At 31.3% G+C, this 12839-nt stretch overlaps 2 protein-coding genes across 2 annotated transcripts; both read right to left on the bottom strand.

Moving 5' to 3' along the window:
• Nucleotides 1-2290: 2290 nt before the first annotated feature.
• Nucleotides 2291-7959, bottom strand: LOC113373995 (fructose-1,6-bisphosphatase 1-like). Its single transcript, XM_026614254.1, has 7 exons — nt 7861-7959; nt 7251-7436; nt 7043-7187; nt 5218-5324; nt 4430-4650; nt 4193-4371; nt 2291-2535 (listed from the first exon to the last, which is right to left on the bottom strand). Exons 2-7 carry the CDS (start codon nt 7424-7426, stop codon nt 2347-2349), a joined length of 1017 nt encoding a protein of 338 aa, XP_026470039.1. The 5' UTR covers nt 7427-7436; nt 7861-7959; the 3' UTR covers nt 2291-2346.
• Nucleotides 7960-10547: 2588 nt separating this feature from the next.
• LOC113363477 (lactoylglutathione lyase-like) lies at nt 10548-11711 on the bottom strand. The gene is given in 5 exon segments (XM_026605979.1): nt 10548-10903; nt 11228-11314; nt 11380-11414; nt 11416-11517; nt 11586-11711. Coding segments are annotated over 5 exon segments (549 nt in total). The 5' UTR covers nt 11658-11711; the 3' UTR covers nt 10548-10650.
• Between the last annotated feature and the right edge of the window lie 1128 nt (nt 11712-12839).

Here is a 12839-nt window from a genome sequence, read left to right as displayed (position 1 = left end):
TTTCATTAATTTGCTCATCACTAGAGTCTTTATTAATTATTATATTAATTTGCTCGTCAGTAGAGTCCTTTTTTTACTCTTTTGTCTAGTTTGCTTAATTTCTTTGTATTTTGTGTTCATCAGTAAGTAGTATTTTAAATTTTTTATAAGTTTACTTGTCAGTACAGTCCCTTTTTATTGTAATCATCAATTTGCTCGTCAGTAGATTTTTTTAACTTCCCGTAGGGCAAGTTATAATAATCGCAAAAAAAACAAAAATGAAAATTTTTATATATCTTTACGTTTCAGAGATTTCTGAACATTTTGGCATACCTTAGAAAAAATGGATGTATGTGTGTGTGTGTGTGTATGTATGTATGTATGTATGTATGTACGTGTGTGTATGTATGTGCGGATACAAATTTTCGTCGACGATTTCGGGAACACGGATCAACCGATTTAAATAATTCAAAAAACATTTGATTCGTATTGATAAGGAGACGTGCTGATTAGTTTTTGGCGAAGGCAGGTCTAGCCGTTCCGAAGATACGGGGCAAAAAGTGCCGAAAACGGTAACTCAGTTTTTAAGAGAACGGAGCGTCCGATTTGAATAATTTAAAAAACATTTCACTTGTATTGATAAGATGAAGAATCGATGAAATTTTCATGAAGGTAGGTCTAGCGGTTTCGGAGATATGGAGGAAAAAGTAAAAAAATGAGCCATTTGGCGGTCAAAAATGATCATTAGACATATGCACATCAAATTATCAGATATTTTATAGAGATTTTAACAATAAGTAACATTTTGTTAACATTTCTATGGGTTCCGTACCAATGCTTATGCGTTAGACAGCGACGCGGCGCTTACGCGCTTTATATTTTGTCCCTATGCAGTTAAAGCAGTACGATTGCTTTGAAAAAAAGTTCAGATCTTCCACAATATGTCAAAATAAAGAAAAAAAAAATTTTTTCAAAAAAAAAAAATTAAAAAAAAAAATTAAATTGTTTTTTCAAAAAAAAGTAATTTTTTGTCCAATTTATAGTTTCTCAAAAATCTTATTTTTTCAAAGTAATTTTTTTTTCAAAAATGTTAATCGTTTTTAAAAAATAGTAATTTTTGGTACGGGAAGTTCCAGCAATTTGCCTTAAGGCACGATGCCTTAATTGCCTTAAGACAGAATTCCACTCCTCTTTTTCATTTTATATATTAGGCGTTAGTAGAGCTCCTTTTTCATTAAATAATTTTAATTTTGCATTTCAGTTTATATAGTTTTTATAAATATTAAAGAATGTTCTTCATATTAAATCTAATTGATCAAGCTTTGTTTATTCACTTTTCATGTAAACATACGAGGTGTGTTCAAAAAGTACCCGGAATTACTAATAATTAAATTTCGCGGGTCTGGAGTGTCTGATTGTCAAAATTTTTTTTTTATTGTGTTGGTATACATGCCCCTAAAGTATGATGAAATTTTCAGCTATATTCACTGTTTACTTTGTCTGTGGTAGTCGCTAAGGTTCGACGTGTTTTTCTGAGCTCGGCGATTTTTACAATGGAAGAATTGAAAAAGTCAAAGAATTTGTATTAAATTTTGCGTAAAAAATGAAATAAAGTGTTGCAAAGTGCAAAAATTCACCAGATATGGCTCCGTGTGACTTTTTCCTATTCCCAAAGTTGAAGAGACCCATGAAAGGACGGCGGTTTTCCTCGATTGAAGAAATAAAGGCCGAATCGCCGAGAGTGCTCAAGGACATATCAAAAAGTGAATATCAAGGGTGCTTCGAAAATTGGAAAAAACGCTGGCATAAGTGTATTATATCTGGGGGGGACTACTTTGAAGGGGACCACATTAATGAAGACGAATAAATAAATATTTTTTTTGAAAAAACGAAAATTCCGGGTACTTTTTGAACAGACCTCGTATATAAACGTCGTCGTCCTATTTATAAGCTTTTATATTTTGTTTATAAAATATGGATAATTAAAGTTACAATTAAATTTAATAATCTATTTAAAAACATAATATTAATGGTACGAGAAGTTTCATCAATTTGCCTTAAGACACAATGCCATACACACCACTAGTTCAAGGTTTTATTTTTAACTATCAATTCCATCATACAGTCAAAGTAACCTTAGAGGAACCTATTTCTTACAATATTTATTTATATATATATATATATATATATATTTAATTAACCATCCCTTCCCTCAACTAAAAAACAAAACACATTTCATGTATTTATTAAAAACAGTTTTACACAACGAGATTCATATAAAACATTTCATCATATAAAAATATATCCAGTCTTCTCAGAAGCACAATACTTCCATTGTATGGAATGCATATCTTTTTTGATTATTGTTTAAGATGAATGTTTTTTGACATAGCTTAAAGCTTCTTCGACATCATTTTTGGAACCAAGGAAGATAGGACATCTCTGGTGAATCGACTCGGGTTGTACATCAAGAATCGGCTGTTTGCCAGAACTTGCGAGACCTCCGGCTTGGGTCAGGATGAACGCCATGGGTATGCACTCGTACAACAGACGTAACTAGAATATAAATATATATATATAATATATATATATATATATATGTATATATATATCCTGCCTTGCGATGCATGCAAAAAATGTTTTAAAATACGTTAAAAATTTAACTTTAAAACAACAAATGATACTCTGAATATGACGCAAGGATAAATACAATTCGGCTCTTACGATATCAATTAGGAGATAAAATGATGAAAAATTATATTAAATTAAAATTTCCAAAAACCAACATGGCATAATTTGCTCAATAGAATAAATCGTATAATAAATAAGTAGAATGTTTTAAAACCCAAATATTAATATTGCTAAAAATAATTGAAATTTTAAAAATATTTGATTATAATCAATCCGCGAATCGCCTCGATTTTCTAAATAAATTTAAAATCAATATATTTTATACCCTTCTAATTTATATCTATTTTTTGTGTACTAAATCCAGAATAATTAAAAATTAATTTTTAAAAAATATGTAAATATTTATAATAGGTTGTCAAATATCTCCCTTCCGCTTTTTTGCTATTGGTTTATAATACAAAAAGGCGGAAGGGGATATTTGACAACCTAATATAATTTTAATGATAAACTGTTTAAACGGTGAAAATGAAAATTAATAGGGGGGCGGGGCGCTAGAAAAAAGTTGCATGCGGGCGCTAAGGACCCCAGGACCGGCCCTGTATATATATATAAAGTATTGATTGAATAATTGTATGTTATTTATTTGAAATTACCTTCCCTTAGGTGATGCAGATGTTGCAGGATATATAAATATACCTCCGTACTTTATGGTCCTGTGAACATCAGCAACCATGGATCCAACATATCGGGCACCATAAGGTTTACCCTTTGCAGGATCTTTTTTTGCCGATACGTATTCAGAAACAGCAGCATCCCACAGGTACGAGTAACCTACGACACAATTATCATTAGCCAAATATTTAACACTCGTGAGATTGTTTTAATCTACCTTCATTGATCGAGTAAATCTTTCCCTTATCAGGTACACGCATATTGGGCTCCGTCAGAACAAATTCACCAATAGCAGGATCATACATGAATCCGTTGACACCATTTCCAATGGACAGCACCATCATGGTTGCAGAACCGTACAAGGCGTAGCCGGCTGCCACCAGATTGCGACCGGGTTGCAAGGCATCGGATAATTGTGGAGCACCGGTGATACTTTTCTGTAGAATAGATAGGTTAGTACACCTAAGTCTGTTTTTACACCTTCTTTTTGTACACGGTTTTGATATAACACGGTTTGAAAATTGAATATTTTAATTTTTTTACACGATTTTATTCCATTTAGCACGATTTGAAATTTTATGTACTTAAATTTTTTTTGTCAAATTTAATTTTTGCGAAGTATGTTCATATCACAAAAAAGTACTTATGAAAGAAAAAAATATTTATAATAGGTTGTCAAATATCTCCCTTCCGCTTTTTTGCTATTGGTTTATATACAAAAAGGCGGAAGGGGATATTTGACAACCTAATATAATTTTAATGATAAACTGTTTAAACGGTGAAAATTAATAGGGGGGCGGGGCGCTAGAAAAAAAGTTGCATGCGGGCGCTAAGGACCCCAGGACCGGCCCTGTATATATATATAAAGTATTGATTGAATAATTGTTGGATGTTATTTATTTGAAATTACCTTTCCCTTAGGTGATGCAGATGTTGCAGGATATATAAATATACCTCCGTACTTTATGGTCCTGTGAACATCAGCAACCATGGATCCAACATATCGGGCACCATAAGGTTTACCCTTTGCAGGATCTTTTTTTGCCGATACGTATTCAGAAACAGCAGCATCCCACAGGTACGAGTAACCTACGACACAATTATCATTAGCCAAATATTTAACACTCGTGAGATTGTTTTAATCTACCTTCATTGATCGAGTAAATCTTTCCCTTATCAGGTACACGCATATTGGGCTCCGTCAGAACAAATTCACCAATAGCAGGATCATACATGAATCCGTTGACACCATTTCCAATGGACAGCACCATCATGGTTGCAGAACCGTACAAGGCGTAGCCGGCTGCCACCAGATTGCGACCGGGTTGCAAGGCATCGGATAATTGTGGAGCACCGGTTGATACTTTTCTGTAGAATAGATAGGTTAGTACACCTAAGTCTGTTTTACACCTTCTTTTTGTACACGGTTTTGATATAACACGGTTTGAAAATTGAATATTTTTAATTTTTTTACACGATTTATTCCATTTAGCACGATTTGAAATTTATGTACTTAAATTTTTTTTGTCAAATTTAATTTTTGCGAAGTATGTTCATATCACAAAAAAGTACTTATGAAAGAAAAAAGTCTGAACCATCGATAGTGTCGATAGTTTGCGAACACTAGCTTAAAGATTTCAGTGAATTCCCCTTTTGCGCGTACAAACAATTTTTACTGCTCAAAGCAAATGTGAATAGCACTAATTTAGGGGAATTATTATTAAAGTAAACATGAATTCTTGTTCTTGAAAATTCTTGTTTTTCACTAATTTATAGGTTTTAGAGATAGATTAGGAACAAATCACCCATTTTTGTATACGATCAATGTCTTTTTTTACACAGCTTCTTCTGGAACCAATCTACCGTATAAAAACAGACTTAGGTGTATATAGTTTGTGTATTTGTACTTTATGATTGTATAATATTTGATGTTACTTGTATATTCCAAAGATTGATCCAATTGATACCAGGCAATCGATGTTGGATGATCCGTCGAGGGGATCGAAGCATACAATGTATTTGCCCTGTTTGTCGGTTTCAACCTGAGAAGAAAACCAGTTCAATTTAACTGTATTTTTATTTTTAACTTCCCGTAGGGTAGTTATAGTAATGGGCCGAAAATCGAAAATGAAAATTTTTGTATTTCTCCACGTTTTGAAGGTTTCTGAACATTTTACTGGCATACCTCAGAAAAAATGGATGTGTGTGTGTGTTTTTTTATATAGCTAAGGAAATGCGTTTATTTATCCCAGGCTAGGTCTTTTGTCTGGGTATGGCGAACTCAATACTGCCCGGATATAATAACGACTAAAATATCCGCTTATTTTGTCTTAAGTCCCCACGCAAACCGTTACGCATTACTTCAAGGGGGGAGGATCTAGAATGCTATAATTTTTGCTCTGAAATTATACTTTTCAATTATTGCTTAATTAACTTTTCGTAGGGTAAGTTATTGTAATCGTCCAAAAATCGAAAATGAAAATTTTTGCATCTCTCGTCGTTTTGAAGGCTTCTGAACATTTTTAAAGGGCATACCTCAGAAACTAAATGGACGTGTGTGTGTCTGTATGGATATAATTTTTTGTTCACGTTTTCGAGCGCACGGATCAAACGATTTAAATGATTCATTTACCATTCGATTCCTATTAATAGGAAGATGTGCTGATTAGTTTTTGGCAAAGGCAAGTCCAGCCGTTACGGAGATGTGGAGCAAAGAGTGCAGAAAATACAAATCGAGTTTTTGAGAGAACGTAGTATCGGATTTGAATGATCTAATAAACATTCAGTTCGTATTGACGGGGAAAAGTGGTTATTAGTTTTTTGCAAAGGTAGGCCCAGCGGTTTCGGAGATACAGAGCTAAATGTGCCAATAATGGTAGTTTTTGAGTGAACTAAGCGTCCGATTTGAATGATCTAAAAAACTTTCTGCTTGTTTCAACAAAATAATTGCTTTCGGTAAAAAAATTTTTGTTTCTGTTTTTTTTTTTGCAAAAAATATTTTTGTAATTTTGGATTGAAAATTCAAAAAATTACCCAGGCTAAGCACAGTCTAAGCGCCACTCTGGTACAAATGTTTACTCAAGTGCGTTTAGACTGTGACCATACGGGAGCACCTTTCCAATTTTGTGAAAACTATTGAAAAATGTGAAAATGCCGCCAAGCTGAGCACAGTATAAGTGAAAATGTGGTACGGAATTATTTGAAAATGCGTTTAGACTGTGACTATACGGGAGCACTTTTTCAATTTTTGTGAAAACTATTGAAAAATGTGAAAATGCCGCCAAGCTGAGCACAATATAAGTGAAAATGTCGCACGGAATTATTTGAAAATGCGTTTAGACTGTGACTATACGGGAGCACCTTTCCAATTTTGTGAAAACTATTGAAAAATGTGAAAATGCCGCCAAGCTGAGCACAATATAAGTGAAAATGTCGCACGGAATTATTTGAAAATGCGTTTAGACTGTGACTATACGGGAGCACTTTTTCAATTTTGTGTAAACTATTTTTTTTTTTAAATTGAATTTGAAATGAAATGACGATTGTTAATGTAATAATTGATTTATGATTTACATTTGATTTGCTCATAGGTATAACAAACAAGATAGCAGAAATAACGAAAGTTACAGTATTTGTAATGATATATTTGAAAACGTTTAAAATTTCTCGAATATTTCATAACGGTACGGGAAGTTCCAGCAATTTGCCTTAAGGCACGATGCAATACACCACTAGTTATCATTAATTCAACAACTGGTACCTCTATAACATTATCATTTTCCTCTGAGACCAACATGCACGTGGTGAACGAAGACTTGAGCATATTAATAAACAGCTCGTTTGCAAGAACGTCTAGCTTCTTTACTTCTTCGCCTTGCACGTTGGTGTCTCCAGATATACCATGACTGTAAAACCATTCACGTCATGTTATAAAATCAAATTTAATAAATTATCTATTATCTACTTACAGTCTGGCGATTCCGGCTTTCCTCACGGCTGAACTGACAGCCTTCACAGCCGTCTGTATGGAGTTCAGCAATTGGGTGAGGTCCCCCGTAGCAGATGGAAAGTGCCTCTGTTCGGCCAACAGAAAACGCGTCAGCGTCATGCAGTTGGTGTCGAAGGCTGGACCGCTTTCAGTCATGGTGGAAAATCTACGAGATCATTGTAATAAAATGAATTACTAATATAAAATATCAATAATGGTAATGGAGAGATCGATATTTAATACTTTTAGAATTTAGCCTAGGCATTGTTAAAACTGTATACATTCTTATTTGATTCAATTAGATTTTACTATTGATAAACGAGAAACATGAGTGCACATTTGTAAGTGATCATAACTAGTAACTTTGTTCTTTTTGTATTACGATTTGGATTTAAAACGAAACTACGGCAATAAACGTTGTTTTTACAATAATAGAACCAACGATATTGATCTTATATTTGTATCATTACTATAGTTAGTACTATTACACTTACATAACCTCAAAACTAAACGTGTCTCTCGATCACTTCTTTAAACAGAAGCACATAAAATAATATTAAATATTGAATTAAATAACTATTTCTACTTACACAGAATGATGATCTTCTAGACGAGTCGACTGCAGAACAAAAAATGTGAAAAGAATTAATTTTTATCTACGTTGACATTTGAAACTCAAAACTGTCGACCTTCAAACAATCAAAGGTCACTTGACAGGTGGAGCATTGGAGGCGAATCGGAGGTCCGGGGTCGATAATTTAGGTAGAATATGTTTTTTACGCGATATTATATATATATATATATATATATATATATATTTATATTGTGATAAGGTTTTTCAGCCACAAGCCGAAAAAATAAAAACAACGTAAATATAAAATCTTCTTTAAGACGTTTCGAGCTATTATGCTAGCTCATCATTCAGCTAAAATACAAAAAGAATAATAAAATAAAGTAACAAAATAAAATAAAGTAACAAAATAAAATAAAACAGAATTAAAATTATACGTACCAAGCCAGTTTAAAATTATTAACTTCCCGTAGGGTAAATTATTGTAATGGGCCGAAAATCGAAATTAAAAATTTTTACATTTCTCTACGTTTTGAAGATTTCTGAACATTTTGGCATACCTCACAAAAAATGGATGTGTGTGTGTATGTATGGATACAATTTTTCGTTCACGTTTTCAGTCACACGGATCAACCGATTTGAATGGTTCAAAAAACATTCGATTTCTTTCGATAGGGAGATGTGCTGATTAGTTTTTGGCAAAGACAGGTCTAGCAGTTACGGAGATAAAGAGCAAAGAGTGCAGAAAATAGAAATCTAGTTTTTGAGAGAACGGAGCATCCGATTTGAATGATCTAAAAACATTCATTTTGTAATGATTGGGACAAGAGGTGATTAGTTTTTGGCAAAGGCATGCCCAGCCATTTTGAAGATACAGAGCTAAATGTGCAAAAAATGGCAGTTTTTAAGAGAATTAAGTGTCCGATTTAAATGATTCAAAGAACTTTCTGCTTGTCTTAACAAATTAATTGATTTTGGAAAAAAAAGTTTTTGTTTCAACTTTATTTTCAAATTTTTTGTATATCGAAAATAATTCAGATTTTATTTTTAATTCTGACTATACTTTTAATATACTTTAAACAAACAATTTCAACTTTGAAATTCAGTTTATATAATTCTTATAAATATTAGACAATGTTACAATATTAATAATAATCTATTTGAAAATTGGTATATATATAGAATTTTGAAAAATAAAATCGAGTAATCAAAATATTTCGAATTCTGATAAAGAAAAAGAAATTATCAAGTGGTAAAAAAATGTTCAAATATTAAAAAAATCAGACTTACATACATTTATTAAATTTTGATAGCTTTCGAAAAGCAAACAAGAACTTCTCTTATTTACACATTGTGAATTTAAAAAAATGAAAACAGATTCAGCAAACCTTTTCTTATGTCAACATTTTGTTCAATATATAAAATAATAGGACTGTCTAAAACAAAAGTGTGTTTAAAATTTTGCATATGGTCAGATAACATTGTTTTGTATTGATTTTTATTTTTTGAATTATAATTATGTTGAAGCATTCTCTTAGATATATATTATGAACTCTACCCAATATAGAATTTTTCACAATCATTACAATTCACCTTGTAAACGGAGTCAACGATTCTATTATGTGGTGTTTTTGATTTTAAAGAAGTATACGAAGAATTTAAAGTATTTTCAAATTTGGAAACTAAAAGAAAACCTTCTTCCGAAAATATCTTTTTTAAAAAATAAGCAAAACTGCCTGAAAATGGTAAAGAAATAATACTTTTATATATTTTTTTAGAAAAGATGAAGAATTTATTAAACTAGTATCAACAAGTAACGAAAGGTTATTATTATTAATGTTAATTTTATTATTAAATATTGCATACGGTTTTTTATAATATTATTAACTAATTTTAACGGATATGAGTTGTCTACAAGAATTTTGCGGATTAAATCTAAATTTTTATTTTTATCAATTTTTTTCGACTTGTGGCTGAAAAATCTTATCACAATATGTTTCAAAGTCGAAATAAACAATATATATATATATATATATATATATATAATAAATATATAATAAATAATTATAATTATATAATATAGGAAAAGCAATTATTTTGTTAAAACAAGCAGAAAGCTCTTTGAATCATTCAAATCGGACGCTTAGTTCTCTCAAAAACTGCCATTTTTTGCACATTTAGCCCCGTATCTTCGAAATAGCTGGGCCTGCCTTTGCCAAAAACTAATAAACACTTCTCCCAATCATTACTAATTGAATGTTTTTTTTAGATCATTCAAATCAGATGCTCCGTTCTCTAAAAAATTCGATCTCTATTTTCTGCACTCTTTGCTCTTTATCTCCGTAACTGTTGGACCTGCCTTTGCCAAAAACTAACCAGCACATCTCCCTGTCAATAGGAATCGAATGTTTTTTGAACCATTCAAATCGGTTGATCCGTACGCCCGAAAACGTGACTGGAAAATTGTATCCATACATGCATACACACACACATTCATTTTTTCTGAGGTATTCCAAAATGTTTAGAAACCTTCAAAACGTCGAGAAATGCAAAAATTTTCATTATTGTTTTTTTTGCGATTACTATAACTTGCCCTAAGGGAAGACAAAACAACACAGGTAAATATTTAATCATTATTATTAATATAGATATTTATTATTTCATTTTAAAGAAACTTGACAATATAAAAAACATAACTTTGTGTACATATATAACATTTTAAGCATATTACTTATATTAAATTCATAAAGCTCTATAAAAATGCATGAACAATAAATTTCATTTCAACAAATATAGCATTTAAATTCCTTTAAGCAGTACAATTAGTTGCTACATGTTTTGCATTAAAAATCTCTATCCAATAACCATCCGGATCGCAAATAAAAGCAAGTCCCTTCATTTTACCATCTTGTGGCTTCTTAATAAATTTCACACCGAGCTTTTCAAACCGCTCACAAGCAGCTTCCACATCAGGCACCATTAAACCGATATGTCCGAAACCTCTGGGGTCACTGTTTCCAGTGTGGTAGGTGCAGTCGGGATCTAGTTCGGAGCCCCAATTGCTAAAAGATGATAGAAAATATTTATTGATATCTGATTTCATAACATTTTTATTATTTGGTTTTTCTAGTATTATTTTATTATTCAGATATTTTGTTTATTTTATTCAGAAATTTTATTTTTATTATTTGCTTTTATTTTATATTAAATCATCATACTAGGGATATTATTTTCATGTAAATTCTATTCTTTGCACTCTTATTTATTTAAATTTATGTTATTATTTATCAATATTGCAAGATGTTAACAAATTAACAGTTGTAATAAATATTGTAATTAAAATATATTATATCTATATATATATATATATATAATATATTACTTACTGTGTTAGTTCTAACGTAGCTTTTCTACTCATAGCCCATGCTGTACGCTCTTTGTTGTCTTGAGGTACATCCGAAGCCTTTTCAAATCTGTAAAAAAAACAATTTAAACATTAAAACATATTCAATATAAAATCTAATACATTATCTCATACCCCATAAAGTACAGCGAGAATTCATTTCAGGAGAAAGTCTAACTTCTGTAAGAGAGTCATTCCAAGTACACCAGTGTAAAAGGGTAAAGACTTCCTAGGGTCTTTTATCCTGTACATCGTCTGTTGGAATATGAAGTCCTGGACAAAGGTTATGTAAATTATTAGCACTAGTTTTATTAAGTAGTTGATATTTGATAAATACTTACTGATGTTGAGGAATCCGGCTTAGAGCATAAGTCATTAGCCTCTTTATTTGTTAAACCTGTGCATTCACCCATGGTTTGGAATGGTAAGTTAACAACGTTGTGTAAGGCACTTTAAACTAGAAATAACAACGTGTGTAAGGCACTTTAAACTAGAAATAAAATATATAATTAAATTGTATACCCGGTTAATGATATTACACGTGCGAGGTGTCTAAAAGTTGTATAATTTATGATAAATTTGTCTTTTTATCTATTTCGGACACATACCTTCAATTGACAGTTGAACTTGACAGTTTTGACAGTTCTGCAGGAACTTCACGCTTGTTGCACTCTTCATACACAAGCGCGCGGTTTTTAAATTTTAAACTTGCTTAACAAGTTATTTTGCAAATACTTATAATAATAATATAAATATAATAATAATATATAATATTAAGTATATGATAAATAAATATAATGATAATAATATATAATAATAAATATAAATATGAATATGAATATAAATATAAATATAAATATAAATAATATAATATAATAATAGAATTTTTTCAATAAAATGTTAGGATGTCTTGTGGATGTACCTGGAGGAGAATTGTGGATTACCAACAAACCCTGTACAAAGACCTGCAAATAAAAACAATTAATGAAGTCATAGAAGTCTTATAATTTCAAGTGAAAACTCACATCACTACTGCTTGATATCAAACTGGACGAACCGGTATGAACTTGTAAAAGTAAGTAAAAACTTTTTTTAATTTCCCGAAGAAGTTTATGTTTTCATTAAAAAATCCGATTCGCTAATTTTATGTTTTCTCGACGTTTCAAGCCATTCTGAATCGAATGAGACCAAATTTTGAAAAAGTATGTGTGTGTGTGTGTGTGAACAGATTTTTTGCCGTAAATCAACGTTTTCTCAAAAACGGCAGGATCGATTTCAAAAATTTAAAAGCCATTCGATGTATCTCGATGAGGACTAGCGTTTATCAATTTAGTGCGACGATCGGCCAAGCCGTTTCTTTGTAAATAACTGAAAAGTGAAAGTTTTTAGCTTGTTAACTTCCCAAAAATAAATTTTTTTGCATATCTTCACGTTTCAAAGGTTTCTGAGCGTTTTGGCATACTTTTGGATGTGTGTATGTGTGGATACAATTTTTCGTCCATGTTTTTCGGCGCACGGATCAACCGATATAACGAGATAGCGAAAATAATGGTAATAATATATTTGGAAACGTTTAAAATTTCTCGAATATTTCA

The sequence above is a fragment of the Ctenocephalides felis genome, unplaced genomic scaffold (genome assembly GCF_003426905.1).
Source record: "Ctenocephalides felis isolate EL2017-DRISC unplaced genomic scaffold, ASM342690v1 CF-g0.4_SCAFFOLD_00845, whole genome shotgun sequence".
NCBI lineage: Eukaryota > Metazoa > Arthropoda > Insecta > Siphonaptera > Pulicidae > Ctenocephalides > Ctenocephalides felis.
The sequence above is the reverse complement of the archived record's forward strand: the minus strand, read 5'-3'. Positions and strand labels throughout refer to the sequence as shown.